Source organism: Symphalangus syndactylus, chromosome 24, assembly GCF_028878055.3.
Source record: "Symphalangus syndactylus isolate Jambi chromosome 24, NHGRI_mSymSyn1-v2.1_pri, whole genome shotgun sequence".
NCBI classification, from domain to species: Eukaryota; Metazoa; Chordata; class Mammalia; order Primates; family Hylobatidae; genus Symphalangus; species Symphalangus syndactylus.
In genome coordinates this window covers 34,213,680-34,236,992 of record NC_072446.2, presented here as the reverse complement: position 1 = coordinate 34,236,992, position 23,313 = coordinate 34,213,680, and the positions used below count along the sequence as shown (strand labels likewise).

The 23,313-nt window shown below is 48.0% G+C and overlaps 1 protein-coding gene across 1 annotated transcript in view; it reads left to right on the top strand.

The window, feature by feature from the left end:
* BPI (bactericidal permeability increasing protein) overlaps positions 1 to 22,879 on the top strand; it is a 33,239-nt gene extending 10,360 nt beyond the window's left edge. Inside the window, exons 6-15 of the mRNA XM_055265186.2 lie at positions 3,319 to 3,382; positions 5,074 to 5,165; positions 9,223 to 9,399; positions 10,127 to 10,186; positions 11,619 to 11,786; positions 12,946 to 13,013; positions 16,393 to 16,435; positions 19,796 to 19,859; positions 20,965 to 21,041; positions 22,517 to 22,879. Coding sequence (XP_055121161.2) covers positions 3,319 to 3,382; positions 5,074 to 5,165; positions 9,223 to 9,399; positions 10,127 to 10,186; positions 11,619 to 11,786; positions 12,946 to 13,013; positions 16,393 to 16,435; positions 19,796 to 19,859; positions 20,965 to 21,041; positions 22,517 to 22,555 — 852 coding nt within the window. The 3' untranslated portion in view covers positions 22,556 to 22,879. The remainder of the gene's footprint in view (positions 1 to 3,318; positions 3,383 to 5,073; positions 5,166 to 9,222; positions 9,400 to 10,126; positions 10,187 to 11,618; positions 11,787 to 12,945; positions 13,014 to 16,392; positions 16,436 to 19,795; positions 19,860 to 20,964; positions 21,042 to 22,516) is intronic.
* The last annotated feature ends 434 nt before the right edge of the window (positions 22,880 to 23,313 follow it).

The following is a 23,313-nucleotide window of genomic DNA, read 5'->3' as shown; positions in this document are numbered from 1 at the left end:
CTATTTTACAGGTGAGTAAACTGAGATACAGAAAGCGGAAGTAATAGTGCTTGAATTCAAATCCAGGCTACCCTGCCTCAGAGATGAGCCTCGCTCTTAATCATAAGATCCAATTTAGAAGCAAGTACTGGCCTGAATGAATGAATGAAGGAATGAGATGTCATGATGCCAGAAGGGGCTGGAAATGGTGAGGAGTGAGCCAGGGAGTCTGCCCCCAGGGAATACAGCATGTAGGGCCTGTGTCTGAGGGAAGGAAGAGCCTGCGTCAGTACAAAGTGTGCATGAAGGGAAGAGCAGGGAGGGAGCTGGGCTCCCACCAGGATTTGCTGTGATCTGGAGCCATCTGTTGGCCCTGATGGGGGAGCAACACTGGTGACAATGCCTGAGGGGCAGCTCAGGAGTCCAGCAGGGCCCCAGCTGCCAGCTGAGCTGTCCTCTGTTCCTGGGTCATTTGGAAAAGAGGCGCAGGTTCCTTGGAGAATGCCAGTCCAGTTCCTCTTAGGACTTCAAGAGCCTTACGTGGTAGAAACACTCTTCAGGGAAACCAAATTTTCTCCTTCCTTCCTTCTCACTGCTGTCTTCCCTCCTTCCGTCCTTCCTTCCTTCCTTCCTTCCTTCCTTCCTTCCTTCCTTCCTCCCTTTCCTTCTTCCCTCTTTCCTTCCTTCCTTTCCTTCTTCCCACTCTTCCTCCTTTCTTTTCTTTTCTTTTTTTTGGTGATGAAGTCTCACTCTGTTTCCCAGGCTGGAGTACAGTAGCACAGTCTCAGCTCACTGCAACCTCCGCCTCCTGAGTTCAAGAGGTTCTCCTGCCTCAGCCTCCCAAATAGCTGGGATTACAGGCATCTGCCACCATGCCTGGCTAATATTTGTATATTTTGATAGAGACAGGATCTCACCATGTTGGCCAGTCTGGTTTCGAACTCCTGACCTCAAGTGATCTGCCCACCTCAGCCTCTCAAAGTACTGGGATTACAGGCATGAGCCACTGCACCCAGCTCTTCCTTTCTTTTCTTTCTTTCCTTTCTTTTCTTTCTTTCCTTTCTTTTCTTTCTTTCCTTTCTTTCTTCCTTCCCTCCCTTTCTCCTTTTCTCCCTTTCTTCCTTCTTTCTCTTCCCTTCTTCCCTCCTTCCCCTTTTCTTCCCTCCATACCCCAGGAAAAATAACTTGATTGGCAGTGTAGAAGGAGGGGTAGGGGAGGATAGAGGTGACCTCTAGGCAGATGGTGCAGCCAACCCTAAGGAAGAGTAAGAACCTGAGGAGTTTGGTTTGGGATGTGCCAGACTTGGGGACCAGTAGGACACCCAGGGACAGTTGTCCATGAGGCAGCTGGGTCCCCAGGCTGAAGTTCAGAGGAGAAACCTGGGCTGCAAAGTAAGGCCTGGGTACTGGCCACATGTTGGGAGCAGTGGAGGTGACTCTCCCTGGGATCCCAAAGACAGATGCTGAGTCAGGGTTTGGGTGCAAGTCATTTATTGGGAGGGGTTCCCAGGCAGCACAGTGAGGAGGTCGGGAGGCAGGGAAGGGCCTTTACTGAGTGGGTTGCTGCTATGGGCAACTGGTACTCAGTCCTGCTGGCAATTCTCAGAGGAATGGTGGGGAGCACACCTCAGAATTGTCCCAGAAGCAGAAAGAAGGCTGGGGTATTTTTCTGCCACCTCCTACCCTTCTTTCATTGAAAACTGTTCTTAGGGTCCTAACTGCTTGGCACTTCTGAGCACAGTCCAGAGAGTGTGGGTGTGGCGCTGCAGCATCTGCCACAGGGGCCGTGGGGATGCCTGAAATGGCTCAAGAAGAGGGCCTAAGTGGAAGGGACAGGGAGCCAGGAAGAGAGCCCAGAGAAGCTCCCACATCTTCAGTGAAGGAGGAAGAGCTTGCAAAGAAGTCTGGGGAAAAGCCTGTAGGGGTTAGGAAGAAAGCAGAAGGCCTTGGTCACAGGACTCTAGAAAGAGTGTTTCTAGAAGGGAATGGACAACCACACCAGGAGCTGCCCAGTAGTCAAGAAAGGCAAGGACTGAAGAGACTGCTGGATTACTGAGGGGAAGGTCATTCGAGAGCAACATCAGGAGAGGGAGGGAAGGAGCTTGTCTGACCACCAGCCCCAGCCCCAATCTCTTAGTGAGAGGAAGGCTGTGGTTTAAATCCTATATTCTAGCTATCTATTGCTTGAAAACAAACAACTCAAAATTTGGTATCATAAAACAACCACCATTGTTAACGTTCATGGATTCTGTGTATCAGGAAATGGGCATGACAGGGATGGCTGAGCTCTCTGCTCCATGAGGTCTGGGGCCTCACCTCAGAAGACTCAAAAGTTCCATGTTAGAATTACCTGGAGGGTTCCTCTCTCCCATCTCTGGTACCTGGGCTAGGAAGACTTGAAGGCTCAGCTCTGCTGGGACTATTGACCCAAGCCACTTCCGTGGTCCCTCCACAAGGCTTGGGCTTCTCACAGCATTGAGTGGGTTCTGCACAGCCTTTTATGACCTCACCTCTGAAGTTACACAAAGGTCAGGTGTATTGTTGTGTTCTGTTGCTTAGAAGCAAGTCACCAAGCCGAGATTCTAGTGGCAAGTTCACAGACTCCATCTCTTGGTGGGGGTGTGGCAAGGCCACATTACATAAAAGCAAATGGAATGGAAAATGTGATTTGCCACGTTCCATTTTACAGATGAAGAAACAGAGGTCTAGATAAATGGAACAACTTCCTCAGTGTCAAAGTCAGTGTGTGACCCAACACAGATCTTCTCAGGCTAGTGTTTGTTCCATTGTGAGTCATGGGCTAGGGGACAGGGGGATTGGGGTGGGGTGGCAAAGGCAGGTAGGGAATGGCTTCTCTGGCCATACATACCAAACGTGAGGGTGCCCACCCAGACTTAAGCAGAGAGCCTGCCCATGCTCCCAGAAGCCCAGATAAGGGAGGGCTGGCCATTGACTACTTGGTATTCGTTTACTACCTCATTCCACAAAGGATCTGAGACAGCAAAATCAAACAGAAACAAAAGAAAAAACAAAACAACAACAACAACAAAAACCACCTTATAAAATAGAAAACATAAACACCCATCAGGAACGTTCCACACACCAGGGCAGGAAATAGAATGCAGTTATGTAGTCCATACAGTTATATACAGTTATTATTTCTAAGCTACATGTTCAACTCTGAGCTTCGTGGTGGCCAAAAAGAAAAGGGAAACTTGATTGGCTACATAATTTTCAAGAAAACGTTCAAGGAAAGCAAGGCCTATCTGGCCCGTTATTGCCAAGGGACATTTTTCACTATGGGAAGACCTTACTGATTACTTGTTTGGTTCTCCCCAGGTCTGCGAGAAAGTGACCAATTCTGTATCCTCCGAGCTGCAACCTTATTTCCAGACTCTGCCAGGTGAGGGCTGGATGAGGATCAAGGATAGAATGGAACAGAAAGGGGAGGGGATGAGGACATCAGGGTGGATGTGATGGGGCCGGCAAGTTTCCCAGACAGCCCTGGGCCTGGGTGGGAATTAGCAGAGTAGTAGATTATTTTCATGCGGCAGCTAGCATTGGATCAAGTCCTTGTGGTAGGTCCAGAAGCGAGGAGGACAAACAGCCCATACTGCCTCATTCCCTCAGCTCTGCAAGAGCCAAACAGCCAAATACCCCCAGCTCTCTGAGGCCAGAGACACATGACTGGCCTGAGATCTGATATTGGTCACTTCTTTTTGGATCTCAGTTTCCATGTCTTTAAAATGGGGACAATAATCTTCACCCCCAAGTACTTGGCAAGCTGCAAAGAACTGTGGCAGGCACTCAGGAAATTGTCCCCTCTCAGCCTCCCAACACTTCCCTGAGAGAGGCGTTATTCTCCCCGTTTTACACAGGAGTAACCTGGCCGGGCTCAAGCCTGTAATCCCAGCACTTTGGGAGGCCAAGGCAGGTGGACCACCTGAGGTCAGGAGTTCAAGACCAGCTTGGCCAACATGGAGAAACCCTGTCCCTACTAAAAATACAAAAATTAGCCAAGTGTCATGGCAGGTGCCTGTAATCCCAGCTACTTAGGAGGCTGAGGCAGGAGAATCGCTTGAACCCAGGAGGCGGAGGTTGCAGTGAGCAGAGATCATGCCACTGTACTCCAGCCTGGGTGACAGAGCAAGACTCTGTCTCAGAAAAAAAAAAAAAACATGAGGAACCTGAGGCTCAGACAGTAGGTGAGACTTGTCCAGAGTCATGAAGCCATCAAGAGGCAGAAGCAAGATACAAATCTGGAGCTAAGGTTTCCTTCACTCCAGAGCCTGGGCTTTCAGCTGCTCTCAGGACTACATCGCTGTGAAGCCTGGCATGGCTGGCACATAGTATATGCCCATTTAAGAAGCATTTTCTTCCTCCAGAACAGGAGCCCATCCTAGGCAGCTTCAATGCAGCTGCAGTGCCCAAGGTTTGGCCTCAAGAAGCGGGAAAAAGATTTTGTCTGAATCCCAGCTTCATCACTCACCAACCATTGGACAACTTGGATTTCTGAGCCTTGGTTTCTTCCCTGCTAACTGAGAAAAGGGATATTTCTTTAATTCTCATTGATTACTACTGGGAAACAGAGAAAATCTTCAGACTTGAGCCAGCCAGGGCTCAGCCTGGGCTATTATCAATGATCCTAACAATGATCCTTTCTGGCTTCTGAGCCTCTTCATGGACAGGGCATTGGGCATCCACCGTCTCTCAAAACCCTCCCAGCATCTGTGAGGTCACTAGGATTCTCTCCGTTCTACAAATTACAAAAAGTGGCTCAGAGAAGTGCAAGGACTTGTCCAAGGTCATCCAGAGTTTGGTTCAAGCCTAGGTCTCTCTGTGCCCTTGACCCTGTGTCTTAGCAACTGATCTCAAGGCTGTTGGAAGAAGAGAGTAAGGGGGTGTCTGTGAATGTGGGGTGTGGGTTCATTTTCCCTTAAGGCAAGCTCCCTTAAGGAGAGCTCCCTGGAGGAGGTGGGAATGAAACTTGCACTACAGTTCTTGATTCAATTTTAGGGGATTCTGATCCTGCATTTCAGCTTCCAGCGATGCTGCCATGGGAGCCAGCTCATGGTCCATCTTCTTTCTCTCTAGTAATGACCAAAATAGATGCTGTGGCTGGAATCAACTATGGTCTGGTGGCACCTCCAACAACCACGGCTGAGACCCTGGATGTACAGATGAAGGTGAGGCTGACACTGAGAATCATACACCCTCACACCTCTGTCTCAGACACTCCAGGGCTCCCCAGTCCTTGGAAACAAATTTTACAATGTCCCCCACTTCCTATCTGACTCACCACCACCCTCTCTACTCTCCCCGCCTCTCCCTGCTCCAGTCACACTGGGCTCCCCACCATTCCTGAAACACACCATGCCTGCCCCTCCCCAAGGCCTTTGCCCTTGCTTTTTCCTCTGCCTGGGTACTCTCTCCCAGGTTTCCACACAGCTCTCCCTTGCTTCCTTCAAGTCTTTGCTCAAATATTCCCTCCCTAGAGAGGCCTTCCCAGACCACTCTCACTGAAATAGCTCTCTCCTCTTCCCCCACATCCTGCTTTATTACCAATACACACACACACACACACACACACACACACACACAGTCTCTAGTCTGTCTCCCTCACTATGATGAGGGAGAAGGGGCTGCGACTGCTTTGTTCACTACCATATGTGCAGCACCTAGACCAATGCTTGGCACATACTAGGTGCTCAATAAATTATTTGTTGGATGGGTGGATGGATATATGGATGGATGGGTAGGTGGATGGGTGGGTGGGTGGGTGGATGGGTGGGTGGGTGGGTAAACAGGTGGATGGGTAAGTGGATGGGAGGTGGGTGTGTTGGTGGGTGGATGGATGTATGGATGGATAAGTGGGTGGATGGGTGGGTGGATGAATGAATGGGTGGGTGGGTAGATGGGTGGGTGGGTAGGTGGATGGGTGAGTGGGTGGGTGTATTGGTGGATGGATGGGTAGGTGGGTGGGTGGGTGAATGAATTGATGGTTGATTGGGTAGATGGGTTGGTGGGTAGGTGGATGGGCGGGTGGGTGTACTGGTGGATGGATGGATGGATGGATGGATGGATGGGTGGATGGATGGATGGATGGATGGATGGATGGATGGATGGATTGATGGATACATGGATAGATGGGTAGATGGATGGGTGGGTGGATGAATGGATGGGTGGGTGGGTAGATGGGTGGGTGGGTAGGTGGATGGGTTGGGGGGTGTACTGGTGGATGGATGGATGGATGGATGGATGGATGGATGGATGGATGGATAAGTGGGTGGATGGGTAGGTGGATGAATGGATGGGTGGGTGGGTAGGAGGATGGGTGAGTGGGTGGGTGTATTGGTGGATAGATGGGTAGGTGGGTGGGTGGGTGGGTGGGTGGATGAATGGATGGGTGGGTGGGTAGATGGATGGGCAGGTAGGTGGATGGGTGGGTGTGTGTATTGGTGGATGGATGGATGGATGGATGGATGGATGGATGGATGGATGGATGGATAGATGGATGGATACATGGATAGATGAGTAGGCAGATGAGTGGGTGGATGAATGGATGGGTGGGTGGGTAGATGGGTGGGTGGTAGGTGGATGGGTGGGTGGGTGTATTGGTGAGTGGATGGTTGGATGGATGCATGGATGGATGGAGTTTTATTTCATGCTGCTCCCTCCCTTACTCACCACCCTCCAACCAGGCACACTGGCCTTACACTTCCTCAAATAGGTTAAGCTTCCTCTCACCTCGGGGCCTTTGTCCTAGTTGTTCCCTCTGCCTGGTACTCCCTTCCCTCCCAATGCCCACCTCTACCCCGCTGGCTTCTTATAGTACCACGTGGGCCTCCGCTCAGCTGTCACTCCCAGAGCAGCCTTCCCTACCACCCCAGCAAGAGTGGGTCCCACTCTGAAATTCATCCTGGATTGTGCCTCCTTCAGTCCTTCCACATTGGTGATTTGCTTGTTTGTTTACAGTTATTTGTTTGTTTCAAAACACATTCAATGTGAAAAAGAAACTTTAGAAACTGCAGAGGAATGCAGAAATAAATATAGGAAAGAAAGGAAAGAAAAAAAATGAGAGAGAAGAATTACCCAAGTCTACAACCTAGAGATAAGCATCATCAATAAATATGTGTAGATCCCTCCAACCCTTGTCTTTGCAGAAACAGAGGAAGATATACACACACACACACACACAGAGAGAGAGAGAGAGAGAGAGAGACAGAAACAAATGTACACATACATAGATACAAAAACAAATACACACAAAACCCACAATATAGAAACAGGAAAAAATGCACACATATGTACTCACATATAGACAACAAAATACACACAGACATATATTTTGCTTGTGTCATATTATATATTCTGCTTTATAACTTTAAAAACTCGACACGTATCATAGGAACATCTTTGCCATCCATGAAATGTCCTCTTGCAGCCCTTTACTAGCTGCTTGGATTTTCAGTGGACAGCTTGTGATAAGGTACGAGGACAGTGCCCCCTCCTGGGACACTTGGGCTCTCCATTTTTTTTCCACAAATGTAACCAAAGCTGCAGTGGTCATCCTTGCAGTAGTGTCTCTGTCCATCCTTGAGTATTTCCTAGAAGTGGAATTGCTAGACCAAATGGCATTCTAAGAAAAAAAAATGAATACCCACATATATCTAAGTGATACAACAGAGTAAAAGATTAAAACAATAAGTAATTATCCTCAGTGAATAAGAAAGGTCTTGTTTATCTCCTGGGCTCCTGCCCAGAGTTGATCACTGACAACCATGGAGTGTGTTAACCTCCCAGGTCCCTGGTTCTAAGCACTCACATAAATGCATAAGAAAATCCATCTAGATTTTGCTGATGATCTACATGAATGGATACACACTGTTCTTCCACTTGCTTTTCTCACTTAACAATATGTATTAAAGATAATTCCTAGTCAGTACATACATCCATCTTTATTATTATTATTTGAGATGGAGTTTTGTCGTGTTACCCAGGCTGGAGTGCAGTGGCGCGACCTCCACTCACTGCAACCTCTGCCTCCCAGGTTCAGGCAATTCTCCTGCTTCAGCGTCCGGTAGCTGGGATTACAGGCTCCGGCCACCACACCTGGCTAATTTTTTGTATTTTTAGTAGAGATGGGGTTTCACCGTGTTGGCCAGGCTAGTCTCAAATTCCTGACCTCAGGTGATCCACCTGCCTTGGCCTCCCAAAGTGCTGGGATTACAGGCGTGAGCACCACCCTCAGCTGATATTATTATTAAGAGTTGCATGTATCCCATAATATGGAGTACATGCGACTTTAAGTAATTTTAAGTAATAATTTTAAGTAATAAATTTTAAGTAATAAAATAATTCTAAGGTACAGAGAATGCTACACACTTCTAAGTACCCAACACACAGATTTAAGAAATCTTACCATTTTGTCATATTTGCTTCTGATTTTTAAAAAAATGAAAACATTGTAGAAATAACTAATGAGGCCCCCTTGGGTGCCTCTCCCCCCAACCCAGAACCATGCTGATGATGTTGGTGTGTGTCCTTCTTGCCTGTGTTTTTATACTTTTTATGGGCCTTTAAATTTTACATAAGTGGTATCCTACCATATGTATCCATCTATAATTTGGTTTTTTAAGCTCAACATTTATTTGCTAAATAAATGATCTGCTTTTGCAACATATTGCCAAATTGCTTTTCAGAAACATAAAGAACAACCCTAACAGCTTATGAATGCTCTCACCAAACACTGGGTAGCATCAGTTTAAAGCACACACAACACTCAAAACAATTTACCTCTTTTCCCATTTTGCTAACTTTACAGACGAAACAAACAGGATTTCACTGTTCTTTTCATAGGGTTTCTGTGCTTACTAGCAAGGTTGAGGTTGAGACAATGGAGTGGTTAGGAGAACCTTCACTGGACATTGGAGGCCTGGGTTCAATTTCTGGCTCTGCCACTTACCAGCTGTGTGACCTTGGGCAAGTCACTTCACTTCCCTGTGCCTCAGTGTCCTCTCCTATACGATGAGCATAATTATACCTGCCTTCCCAGGACTGGCATGAAAGGCACTTAGAAAGTAACGCCCAGGAGGCATTTGATGCTACTGTTAGTTTCTGGTCATTGCTTTTTCCTTTGTGAGTGTACAATTGGTGTCTTCAGCCCATTTTTTCCTGGATGGAGATGTTGACTTATAATTCCTGAAGAATATCTGAGCTCACTCTGTTGCCTCTACCCCCCAGGGGGAGTTTTACAGTCAGAACCACCACAATCCACCTCCCTTTGCTCCACCAGTGATGGAGTTTCCCGCTGCCCATGACCGCATGGTATACCTGGGCCTCTCAGACTACTTCTTCAATACAGCCGGGCTTGTATACCAAGAGGCTGGGGTCTTGAAGATGACCCTTAGAGATGACATGGTAAGGCCGGGCTGTGGGTGGGTGTGGGAAGAGCACTGGACCCAGAGTCCTGCAGACCTTCCAGACAAATCTGGAAAAAGCTTTTCTCACATTGGGGGAGGTTAAAGTGTTGACTCTAGAGTCAGCTAGAGCTGAGTTCCAATATCAGCCCCACCCCTCTCCAGCTGGGTGACCCAGGTCAATTACTCTACCTCTCAGAACTTGTTTTGTCATCTGTAAAACACCAATAACTGGTTTTCTCCAAAGGGTGTCATGAGGATTCAATGAGATAGTAATGCCTGATTAAATGAGATATTAGTCTATGAGAGGACCAAACACAGAGCTTTGAATGTAGGAAGTAATGAATAAGAAACGTAAGGGCTACATTGATGAGTACTTGTCAGATTCTGTCATCCAGTCCTAGCATCACGCTAAGGCAGAGGCAGACTTGCTGGAAATGGGGCATCCTATGAGATTGGTTTGAGGGCAGATTGGGCTTTCTCAGGAGCAAAAAACAAGCAGGCGGTCACTGACCAGCTCCTGACCATTCTGGGCCAACTGCTGCAGAAGGTGTGGTTTGGCTTCCAGGCTGGTTGCTGCAGAATTTGTGGGTCAGTGCTCTGTTGTCACATAGGGGCTGGCCACCGTCTGTGTGTGCAGTCAGCCTCTCACCCCCATGCAGAACTCACCCCCTCCGCTCCGTCTATAACAGCATCCTCCGAGATCCTTTCCTCATCTCTTGCTACAGATTCCAAAGGAGTCCAAATTTCGACTGACAACCAAGTTCTTTGGAAACTTCCTACCTGAGGTATGGAAGACCTTGCTTTCCTTTAGTGAGCCCGGGGGTTCTGGGAGGACAGGGCTTTGCTGACTGGATGATGAGAGCCCTCCACCCAACAAACACACACAAGATCCAGAAACAACCCAGCATGAAAGGGTGGAAATAGCTTCATCCCCAGAACAGAGAAAGGCTCCAAGTGCCCAGTTGATCAGGTGTGGGAGTAGATGCTGGCAGGAGGTTGAGGGAGGTCTTTTATGCAATAAATTTTTATTGAATGCCCACCATGTGCCTGGGGCCCTGTGCTGGGAACGCAACAAAATAGGCCACCTCCCTACCCTCCTGGAGCTCCCCAGACCAGTGGAGAGAGAAAAATATCATCCAGATACCCAAAACAATAGCAAAAATAATGTGGACTGTTACCAGTGAAACCAACAGGTGGATGAGGTTACTTTAGACAAGGTGGTCAAGGAAGGCCTCTGTCTTTATCTGCTCAGGCTACCATAACGAAATGCCACAGACCAGGTGGCATAAATGACAGAATTTATTCCTCATAGCTCTCGAGACTGGAAGTTCAAGGTTAAGGTGTCAGCAGATTTGGTTTCTAGTGAGGGCTCTCTTCCTGGCTTGTAGACTGCCTCCTTGCTGTGTCCTCACAGGGCCTTTTCTCAATGTGTGCATGGTGGCGGATGGGAGAGAGCTCTCTGGTGTCTTTTCTTATAAGGACGCTAATCCTATCAGATCAGGGCCCGACTCCTATGAACTCACTTAACCTCAGTTACTTCATTAGAGGCCCTTCTCCAAATGCAGCCACACTGGGAATTAGGGTTTCAACATATGAATTTGGGGGGACACATTCTGTTCATAGCAGCGTCTCTGGTGGTGAAACCCCAGAATTTTCTATACAGAGAAGCTCTGGTTGGGGGAAGAGATGTGGCTGGTAGGGGTATCCGGGAGTGTTGTCTTGAAGCTTCATTTGCATAACAATCACATTGTTTTTACCCGGACTGTGGATTTACCTGGGGGAAGATCAGAGACTAAGAGAGAGGGGAAGAAGCTCACCAAGGCCCTCCTTGGTTCCCCCTTGAAGCCACTACTGCTCTCTGAGAAAGTAACATCTGCAGAGACCTGAAGGAAGGGAAAGAGCCGAGAGAGAAGAATGCAAGGAAAAGTATCTAACAAGGGGGAACAGAGAGTGCAAAGGATTTTAGATGGCAAGAGAGTTTGTTGAGTTTGAGGCACAGAAAGAGTTCCATGTGGCTGGAGATGGAAGACAAGAGGCAGAGGCACATGTGGTGAGGTTGGCAGGGTGCCAGCTGGCAGACAGTGCAATCTTTGGATTTATTCTAAAAGCAATGGGAAGACATTGAAGGTATTTAAGCAGGGACAGGCCAAGGTAGGATTCAGAAACATTTTAACAGAAACTTCTCCTTTCGTTGGTTGTCTCCACTGGGGGCTGCAGGTGGCCAAGAGGTTTCCCAACATGAAGATACAGATCCATGTCTCAGCTTCTACCCCGCCACACCTGTCTGTGCAGACCACTGGCCTTACCTTCTATCCAGCCGTGGACGTCCAGGCCTTTGCCGTCTTCCCCAACTCCTCCCTGGCTTCCCTCTTCCTGATTGGCATGGTAAGCAGTTCCTGGGTGTAGACAGATGAGGAGTCCCAGACAGTCCCAAGAGCACTGTCTTTGGAGTCAGGAGACCATGTGAATCCTGTCTGGATTCAAACCTGGACTGTGTCACTCCAGAGCCTGAGGCTTGAGTCACTGTACTCAACAGTGCCGGCTCCTGAAGGTATTCATTCACCTAGCCATTCGCTAGTGCGTTTGTTTACTTATTCATTCAATTATTCATTCAGTCAATTTCTCATTCATTCAATTATTCATTCCATGTTGGCTTGAAATATGTGTACTGCTCCAATTCATTCACTTATATTTTTAGTCATTCAATTATGCATTTGTGTATTTGTTCATTCATTCAATTATTAATTCACTCGGTTATTTATTAGATTGTTGGCTTGAAATATGTTATACTTTTTCTGATTCCCACATGCATTCATTTATTCAATTATTCATTTACTTATATCTTTGTTCAATTGATCATTCATTTCCATATGTGTTCATTTATTCGTCCATCATTTATTCATTCATGCATATCTTTGTTATTCTTTCATTCACATGTTTTTTAATCCTTCATTTGCCTCAGTTTTCACTCCATTGTTGATTTATGCATTCATCCCTTTGATCACTTCATCACTCCACAAAGATTTGGTGGCACCCTTATGGCCACTGAGGGCGTGGTTCAGACACTCTCCGCACCAGGAAGCACTTAGAGGCCTTAGGCAGGTCTACTGGGTCTCCCAAGGTGAGACCTGTTATTTCCACTTTGCAGACAGAATAGGTCCTGAGGGGTCATCCAAGGCCACAAAGACTGCACAGAACAGCTGAGATGGGAACCCGGGACTTCCTCCTCATATTTTTTGAATGAATTAATGAATGAGGGGTTGCGAGAATAGGGCTGGCCTGTCTTATGCAGCCCTCTGAGAGTGGCCCAAGAACTCTGAAATGGTCCTGGAAGTAGAGAGAGAAAATGGAAATTGGCTGACAGTGTAGGACTCAACAGTCACAAAGCCAAGGGAAGTCTCCCCACTCCTCTGGCTCTGCAGGCCTGACCCCACGGTGTATGCTGTCCTGCTGAGCCATTGTGAAGCTGACCCTTCTTGGTTTGAAGGCCTTGCAGCCAGGCGCCTGGGTTGGGGCACTTCACCCCGGGTTGTTGTTTTGGCAGCACACAACTGGTTCCATGGAGGTCAGCACCAAGTCCGACAGGCTTGTTGGAGAGGTCAAGCTGAATAGGTAAGCGGGCCTGTGAGAGGAGGAGGGGGCTGCCCCTCTGTCCTTGGTGTCTGTGGGATGGCAGTGGCCCTGTGATGTACAGAAGCACTGCATTGTTGTTTTCATGTTGGTGTATCACATTAAAACCTCAAAGAGTGTGCAATGGCCACAGTATCCCCATTTTGCAGACCATGAAACTGATGCTCAGAGAAAAAGCGACTTGCTCGAGGTCACACATTGTAGGTGACCAACCATCTCAGCTTACCCATAAATGTCTCAGTTCTAGCAGTGACAGTTCTGTGTTCTGGGACACAGCCAGTCCTCATGGCTGGGAGGCGTCAGCTGATGATTCCCACTGAACCACAACAGCATCCAGCCGCTCCATGTCCCTGGCTTTCCTTGACACCAGGAAATCCCACTTCAACTTCTTCTCACCCCATCCTTGGGACTTTAACCAACATCCTCTGCTGGGAGACTCTAGAATCCACATGGCCCTGATTTGAGTCCCAGCAGGGGAGTTTGTGGTTAGGAGTGTGGCCCCGACGTGAGGCTGCCTGCGTTAGAAGTGTGGCTCACCTTGGCAAGCACCGAAACGCTGCCAACTTCAGTTCTCCGGCTGTCAAGCCCAGTAAGGCCTGGTGTGGTGGCTCATGCCTGTAATCTCAGTACTGTAGGAGGCTGAGGTGGGTGGATTACCTGAGGTCAGGAGTTTGAGACCAGTCTGGCCAACATGGTGAAACCCTGTCTCTACTAAAAATAAAAAATTAGCTGGGCGTGGTCAGGCACCTGTAATCCCAGCTACTGGAGAGGTTGAGGCAGGAGAATGGCTTGAACCTGGGAGGTGGAGGTTGCAGTGAACCAAGATCGCCCCATTGCACTCCAGCCTGGGAGACAGAGTGAGACTCTGTCTCAAAAAAATAAAAAATAAGCCCAGTAATTACTTTGCCAACAGCATCATTGTGAGCTGAAATGAGGTATTAATATGTGTTGAAGTGTTTAGAACACTTCCAGGAATAGAATAAACACTCAGTATGCAAGAGGGAAAGAGAAACAGAAATGCAGAAAGAGAGAAATACAGGGCCAGGCATGGTGGCTCACGCCTCTCTCCCAGCACTTTGGGAGGCCATGGTGGGAGGATCGCCTGAGCCCAAGATTTCAAGACTAGCCAGGGCAACATAGTGAGACCTCGTCTCTATAAAAAAAAAAAAAAAAATTATTTTAATTAGCCAGGCATGGTGGTGCATGCCTGGGGTCCCAGCTACTGGAGAGGCGGAGGTGGGAGGATCACTTGAGCCTGGCAGGTCAAGGCTGCAGTAAGCTATATTCGAGACACTGTACTCCGCTCTGGGCAACAGAGCAAGACCCTGTCTCAAAATAAATAAATAAATAAATAGATTTTTAAAAGAAATACAGAAAGGGAGTTTGAGACATAGAGAAAGAGATGGAGATACAGAGAGTGACACTCAGAGAAGGAGACAGACACAAAGGAAGGAAGGGAGGGCAGAGATGTAGAAAAGGAAAGGTGGAGACAGAGGGAGGGAGTGAGGGGCAGAGAGAAGGAAACACCGTACGCAAGCAGATGTGATGGCCCCCCACAGTGAGACCTGGCACCCACCTCTTCAGCACATTTGTGCTGTTTTCATGCAGCCTTGACCCACATCCCTGCCCAGTCCCGCCTTCTCCCTGGCACCGAGCCGTCCTTCACCTTGAGACGGGCCCCAGAGGTTTACGTGCTGCTCATTTCTCCTGGCATCATGTTGACAAACATTACTGCTTCAGAAATGCATAGATTTAATTTCTCTTAAACACCCATAGGCCTCTCAAGTAAAGGAGCTAGAGAGGATACAGCTGGGTGTGGGCTAAGCACAGGCTTCCTGGAATATGCAGGGGATGGGGATAGGGTGTGAGAATCCATGGAGCAGAAATCCTGAGGCTACTGACTCTTGAGGAGCAAGGGCAAGTTTTCAAGCTTTGTACAGTGTTGGAGACAACCAAGGCTTTGCCTTCAAGGAGCTCTGTTTGAAACCCCGCTTTATTTTATTTATTTATTTATTTTAGACAGAGTTTTGCTCCGTCACCCAGGCTGGTGTGCAGTGGCATGATCTCAGCTCACTGCAACCCCCACCTCCTGGGTTCAAGCAATTCTCCTGCCTCAGCCTCCCGAGTAGCTGGGCCTACAGGCACGCACCACCACACCTGGCTAATTTTTGTATTTTTAGTAGAGACGTTGTTTCCCATGTTGGCCAGGCTGGTCTCGAACTCCTGACTTCAAGTGATCTGCCCGCCTCAGCCTCCCAAAAGTGCTGGGATTACAGGCATGATTCACCATGCCTGGCCAAAACTCTGCTTTATTACAGCCTGGGCAACATAGTGAGACCCTGTCTCTACAAAAAAAATTTTTTTAATCAGCTGGGCATGGTGGCACACACCTGTAATCCCAGCTACTTGGGAGGCTGAGGTGGGAGGATCACCTGAGCCCAGGGAGGTTGAGGCTGCAGTGAACTGTGATTTTGCTGTGTAGTACAGCTGTGACTATACTCTAGCCTGAGCAACAGAATGAGACCCCATCTCAAAGAAGAAAAAAAAAAAAAGAAACCCTGCTTTGCTGTTAGCTGTGTGACCTTGGACCATTGCTTGACCTCTGAGTGTCAGTTTCCTTATCTGTAAAAATGAGTGTAATGGCCCTTGCCTCTTGTAATGTTACTGGGATATAGTGAGATAAAGCACCCAACACAGCTAATGAATGGTTGGGGTTCAATAAACAGCCATATGTTCCCCCCTTCCTCTGAGATCACTGTTAAAAATGTCATAAAGGCCATAAAGGGAAAATAGTATATTGGCTCAAGTAACTGAAAAATCCAAGGTTTTCAGGCAAGAAAAGACCCAGGTGTTCAAATGATGTCCTTAGGAATCTGTCTCCCGGATTCCTTGGGAATCTGTCTCCATCTCTTGCCTCTACTATCCTCTGTGCTGGCTTCATTGCCCAGCAGGCTGTCACCAAGTGGCGGCAAAATAGTCACCAGGAGCTTCCTTATTTTCCCAGAGAAAAGAGAATACCTCATTCCCAATATTCCCAGCAGAAGTCCTGGGACTGACTTTCACTGGGCCAGCATAGGTCAGAGGTACATCTTTGCAGCAATGACTGTGGCAGGAGAGGTGGACTATGCCCTTTGGCCAGCATGACCCAGAGCTCAGTATGGGGTCATCGGCACTAACAATGCAGGGAATGTGTGAATTCTCCAAGGGCAACATCGGGGGGCTGTGACCCGTGGAAGGGGAGTGGATAGTGGGTGGGAAAACCAGGCAGTATCCGCCAGAGTGGGTCTCTCCTCTCTAGAAACTGGGTTCTCACGCTAGTCAGGCAGTTGGTAATCTCAGTCCCCTCCTCCCCCTCTCACAGGCTGCTCCTGGAACTGAAGCACTCCGATATTGGCCCCTTCCCGGTGAGTCTGAGGCCCTTGGTGGCTTCTTCCTCCTCCTGACCTGTCAGGTGGGAGGGGGACAAGTCATAGGCTCGAGGCATTATTTAAGAGGCTACTGGCTCATTTGCATTTAATTTGGTTGTGAATTAATGGTTTGAGGAGCTTGGCGGGCAGAGGGATCTGAGCCAGAATCCCTGCTCCATGCCTACTAACTGTGAGGCCTTGGGCAAGTCACTTCCCTTTTCTTGAACTCCAGACCTTCCCCACCTGAGTGAGTGTAGTATGGTTTAAATGGGATTAAACATGCACGATCTGGTAGAGAAAATCTGCTCAACAAATGTTTGTTGGATGAACAAATGAATTATTTTATTGAGCACCTATTATGTGCCAAGTACTCTTCCAAGTGTTGGGTAGACTGATGCACAAGACGGGGAAGTGATGCCTTCTCAGAGCCTTACATGGCAGTGGGAAGACAGCACAACAAGAAATGAAAGGCCAGGCATGGTGGCTCACATCCATAATCCCAGCACTTTGGGAGGCCGAAGCAGGAGGATTGCTTGAGGCTAGGACTTCAAGACCAGGCTGGGCAACATAGCAAGACCTCATCTCTTATAAAAAATAAAAATTAGGTGGGTGTGGTGGCATGCACCTGTAGTCCCAGACACCCGGGAGTCTGAGGCGGCAGGGTAGCTTCAGCCCGGGAGTTCCAGGTTACACGAGCTAAGATCACGCTACACTGCACTCCAGCCTAAGTGACAGAGTAAGATCTTGTCTTTAAAAAAAAAAAAAAAAAAAAAAAAAAAAAAAAAAAAAAAGAAGATGATTTCAGTCACAATTAAAGCTATAAAAACCAAAGCGGGGATGGGCGGAAAGTGATGAGGGAGAATGAAGAGTCAGAAGATGTGATCAGGGAGGGCCTCTCCGAGGAGGTGATGTTTGGACTGAAGGAGGAGAAGGAGCCAGCAGAGGAAACAGCAGGGGCAAAGGCCCTGTGGTGGGGACAAGCTTGGTGCGTTTGGGGAATGAAGGGAGCCTGTGTGTCTGGAGCAGAGCGAGTACGGGGCATCGGAAGAGATGTGGCCAGAGGGGCAGGCATGGGCTGGCTTATCTAGGGCCTTCCGGGCTGGGCTAGAGGAGGGGAGATTGTTATGTTGCACAGACAGTGAGAAGCCAGTGTGCTATTTCCTGCAGGGAGTGCTGTGAGTGGATTTATACCTTTGTAAAAGCTTCCCCTGGCTGGGGTGGGGGGATGGATTACAGACAAGGGGGGTCAGTGGGGAGGCTGGTGTGTTTGTCCACGTGAGATGCTGGGGGTTGGGACTCAGCCAGGAAGAAGAGAAAGGTGGTGGATTGGAGACATATTTTGGAAGTAGATTTAGACAGAACGTAGTGAGAGATGTGAGCCTCTTTTATAAGGTGCATTTAAATATTTAACGAATATATGTTGCACACCTTCTTTTGCACCCAGCACCATACTAGGCACAGTGAGGTATAACATGTGGTCAATGTCTGGCAGATTTAGACACAGCACAGAAGCCTCCCTCATGGCTGTGTGGTGAGGCAAAGGATTGTCCAGGTGACTTCTAGGGCTTTGGGTGGAGCAGTTGGATGAATGGCAGAGCTATGTACCGACATGGAGAAAGGGCTGGTAGGAGAGGGAGGAGCAGGGAGAAACCCAGCTCAAGTAGGTGATTCCCCTGCCCAGGAATCACTGCTCATTATTAAGTAGATTTGCCCCTGCTGCCCTCACGAGGGGCATTGATGACGAGTTGCCCCTGTTAGTAGTAAGTAGTCGCCCATGCTGTTCAACACCAGCCACACAGAGCGCCTGCCCTGTGTCTAACGTCAGAAGCTGCAGTCTGCTGATCCTGTCCAGAGTCTTGCCACATTGACCTGAATCTCCTGGTGGGCTCTGGTTGAATCCCAGTTTCTGCTGCTCTGGAGAACATTTCCTTAGATTCCTGAGATACCCCCAAGTTCCCCACCAAGTGCGTGCCTTGTAAGCCCCCCAATCCCAAAGTCATACCGCCCAGTGTCCCCTTCAAATCTGGTAAAAATCCAGCCAGCCATTTCTACCAAATGAGATTCCTAATGAAAGGACCAAATGCAACCTCATCGTATTTTCATGGACTTACTTGTTCCAAGGCTTTCTTGGTGGCTTGACTAAGTCCATAACTAATTTCTGCTTCTGTAGAAACTAGAAATTTTAAGTTCCCAGGATTCATAGGAAGGAGGGCACTGCATTTGGTGAGGCCAGGGAATAACAGGCCAGGAAAAGAGACTCAATTGTTCCAGAAACAAAAATGTATATATTTACAAATTGTAAATGTCAAGACTACAGGCAAGCATCTTGAGGGTTTTACACTATTTTTAATTTTTTTATTATTGCCAAAGAAAAATATATGCACTATAAGGCAATCAGAACCTACGGATTTGCAAAAGAAAGAAAATAAAAACCATGCATATTTTCATCACTTAGTTAATAATTTGGAGTATATATTTCCCGACCTTTTGCTATGCCTATTTAATTAAAAAATGAAATGATGTGATTTCTATAGCCTGGTTCTCCTCACTCAAAAACATATCATGGTTATGTCTGTGTTGTTACTTACGTTTCTACAATATCATTCGTAACAGTTGCATAATATTTCCTTCTATTAAAGTATTGCCATTTTCCACCAAGTGATTCCCCTATTGTTGGACATGGAGGTTGCTTTTAATTTATTGTTCTGGATAAATTTGTTGCTTTGGTCAACATTCTGGCATCCACATTTTTTCCTACACCCTACATTATTTCCTTAGGATAAATTCATTAGAGGCATGTTTGCTAGCCCAAAAGGCACACAGGGGTCTTGCTATGTTGCCCAGTCTGGTCTTGAACTCCTCCTGGTCTCAAGTGATCTTCTCGCCTCAGCCTCCCAAAGCAGTGGTGTTACAGTCATGAACCACCGAGCCCAACCAGGCACACACAGGCTTTTGATGAACATTGCGTCAAATAGCCCTCAAAGAGGTTGATTCGATTTGCCCTCTTACTGCAGTGTCTGAGAGGATGCATTTTCTAAGCCAAGCTTTTCCCATTTAAATACTCTCTGATGACCTTCTTCATCATTGTCGTGAGCTGTAAGGCCTTGCATCTTACAATTGAGAATATGCTTTACATCTGGAACCACTGGAGCAAAAGAAAGTACTTCCATGGCCTTGACTGGGCTGCCAAGTGTTCACATATCACTTGTGTCCACCTCTCAGCAGTTTTCCCAACTGTACGGTTGCTGAGCAGCGCTAGGGGAAAGGAGGGTGACAGAGATGGGGTGATGAGGACTGCCGGTCCCGCAGGGTTCTGGCGATGCAGGGCCATCCTCCCATCCTCCCTCTGATTTCCAGGTTGAATTGCTGCAGGATATCATGAACTACATGGTACCCATTCTTGTGCTGCCCAGGGTTAACGGTAAGGAACTTTGAAGAAACCATTCATTTTCAGTCATGGGGGAAGAGGATGGGGTTGATTACCTACAGCCACCTAATACCTGGCCCCAGGTATGAGGTCTGGGCAGTGGTGATGTCAAGTGAACTTCAAATGGCATCCGACCCAGAAACGGATGGAACAAAAAGGGAACTCACATGGGTTGACTTACTACACATGGGTTGATTCATTATTGCATGAGTTTGCCCTTACAAAACCCCCATGAGATGAAGGATTATTAACATCTCCAACTTTTATGGGAGGAAGTGGAAGAACAGAATGGTTTAGTGACTTAGGTCACAGAGCAGGCAAGAGGTGGGGCATGGGTTTGATCCTAGCAGGAAAAACAAATCCTATGGTCTTTTTCCAACTCTGGAAGAAGGATGAGGGGATTCCCTGATAACCCCTCCCAGAGCTTAGATCACCACGCTGGTAAGAGCTTCAGGCAGGCCAGCCCCTGACCTTCGAGAGCGAGGGGCAAAAGTACAAATAGAGGCCCATATAACCTGTGACTAGGATATTTAGAACTTACCAATTAATCCAACAAATTATCATATGAAATATGATACATCAGTCCTGGGATCTGTCCTCCTACCTTGACAAATGTAGCTTCGTAATGACCTGGGAGGCCACATTCTAATTTAGAGTTCTCCAAAGTTCCATGTCAGAATGTGGCAGTATGTGGGGCACTTGCCCTGGCCACTGTCCACCTCTGGCTTTATCCTAAATGTTGAGGGGTTTCATGCCCACATGCATAAATACCCCTATTACACACCATGCTCTATTCACACCATTGCAAGCAGCGGATTTTTGGTTTAGGGTATACCAGCGGTGCTGCACCCTCAGGAGGGCCATCATGGGGATGGAGTCCACGCAGGTGCTAGAAGTGGACCTGGGGTTGATGGACAACAGGTGGGAGGTACGGACTCCAGGGCAGCCTTCCTTTCAGGCATGTATGCCCATGCCAGTCCCTACCTAGGGCCAGGCATGCCGGTTCAGGGAGGCTGTCTACCCAGGCTCTCTGGCCCTCCCTCCTCCCTTGCCCTTCTCTTTCTTTGCTCCTGGTCCTCACCATTGGTCTCTGTCACAGAGAAACTGCAGAAAGGCTTCCCTCTCCCGATGCCGGCCAGAGTCCAGCTCTACAACATGGTGCTTCAGCCTCACCAGGTGAGTCCCGGAGTCTTTTCCACAAATCTCCCCTAATGACAGTGACCAATAGCAGCCTATGGTTGCAATGCTTCCTGCATGCCAAGCCCTGTGTCAAGCGCCTTCTACCCTTACAACAACCCTGGGATGTGGGTGCTGTTAAAAAACAGAGAAGAAAGACCAAGGTTCAGAAAAGCCACACAGTGTTAAATGAAGTCCAGATTCAAAGCCAGGCTCCCGGCTTTGAACCATCACTGCATCGTTTCCATACTACACTCGGCAAAAATGAAATGCATTTGTGGGCCAAAGAGCCTCTTTCACAAGGTGCATTTAAATATTTAATGAATATATGTTGCACGCCTTTTGCACCCAGCATTGTACTAGGCACTGTGGGGTATAACATGTGGTCTTTGTCTGGCAGATTTAGACACAGCACAGAAGGCTCCCTTGTGGCTTTCGCCCAGGCTGACCTCCATCTGCATCTGACACTGATGCCCTTACTGGGCATGCTTTCTTCTCTTAGTTTCCAGCACTCCCCTAGCTCCTGGTTGACTACCCGCCACCTCCTCTACTTGTTCTCCTGCCCCTTCTCTGCAAGCTGGAGATCTCCAGGACCCTTCCTCAGGCTTCTTCTCTTCCCCCGCCAATGGCTAGCCTTCGTCACTCCTGTCAACCTCTTCAGGCTTAGCTGCCACCTGTGTGCCACCCAATGTCCCAGACATGCTTCCAGTCTTTCTATTTTTTCCAAACTCTCAGCCTGTGCATTTGCAGTCTCCCTCAATGTCTCCACCCTGAGGCCTCTTAAACCCAGCATGTCCCCACAAAGCTGTCACCTCAGCAGCGAAACCATCACCCAGCATTGCATTTCTCATCTTGGTCAAAGGCTTTCCTGATAACTTGTGGACCTCATGGGGAGCCTCTCATCACGCAGATCCCTCCCTCTCCCTTTCCCCCAATGTCCAACCCATCAATCCTCAATTCTTTAGACCAGGGAGCTAATTAGTGGGGCTGAGAGACTGTAGAAAAATAGCCAAGAGTGCATAGGAAACACATACCGCATGTTCCCCACATTTTACCAAGCCCGTGCTTTAAAAAAAATGACCCATGGCACAATTTAATTTCTTCGTTTCTAAAAATCCTGAGTGAAGGACACAAAGGAGCAGAGAGAAGTGGTTTTGCAGCCTTGATTGGAACAAGTGCTCCCTTGAGCTGCCATGAGGCAGGGATGACAAATGAAGGCCTCTAAAATGGCCCGGGGGGTCTACGTGTCTGAGAAGGAGGCAGCTTCCAGGGAAGCTGCTGACAGATTCGCAGACGTTGGCAGCTGTTGATGTGTAGATCCGGGCAGTGAGACACTGAGTGACCCCCACTGGCCCTGCCTTTCTCCTTCCCAAGAGGCAGTCTCCCAGAATGTCCTTCTTAAAACTCCAGTAGCTCCACACTCACAAACAAGGGGTGCATCTTCAACTGGTGACAACATTCCCATCTCTCCCTAGAACTTCCTGCTGTTTGGTGCAGATGTTGTCTACAAATGAAGGCACCAGGGGTGCCGGGGGCTGTCAGCCACACCTGTTCCTGATGGGCTGTGGGGCACAGGCTGCCTTTCCCCAGGGAATCCTCTCCAGATCTTAACCAAGAGCCCCTTGCAAACTTCTTCAACTCGGATTCAGAAATGATCTAAACACGAGGAAACTTTATTCATTGGAAAAGTGCATGGTGTGTGTATTTTAGGGATTATGAGCTTCTTTCAAGGGCTAAGGCTGCAGAGATATTTCCTCCAGGAATCGCGTTTCAATTGTAACCAAGAAATTTCCATTTGTGCTTCACGAAAAAAAAACTTCTGGTTTTTTTCCTGTGGATTCTGTGTGCTGATATTGTTTCTTGTTTTATGTTCATTTATTTATTATTCATTGGCTGTAACCAATGTGGCCGGCAATGCCATTTTATAGCACAGACACAATCATCTCTTTTTATTTCTGTAATTAATCTCTGGAATCCCCACAGCCTCCACTAACAGAAAGTCTCATTGTTCCAAATGTCCTTGGGATTTTCTTAGTCCAAATTCCTAATGTCACACAGAGAGGGTCTGGAGAGTGGGTCAGTCCACTATGCTGTTGTTCTTTCCACTACCACATGGTGTCGCTGTTGACCAGTCATTCTGCACAGCCCATTGTCCTGCGTAGTCACCCATCCACTAGGACTGTTGCTCCCGTCACTACCACACGGTGTCGCTGTTGAAAAGCTAGCCTGCACAGCCCACCTTCCCTGCCCCACACTTGGGCTCCATGGTGAT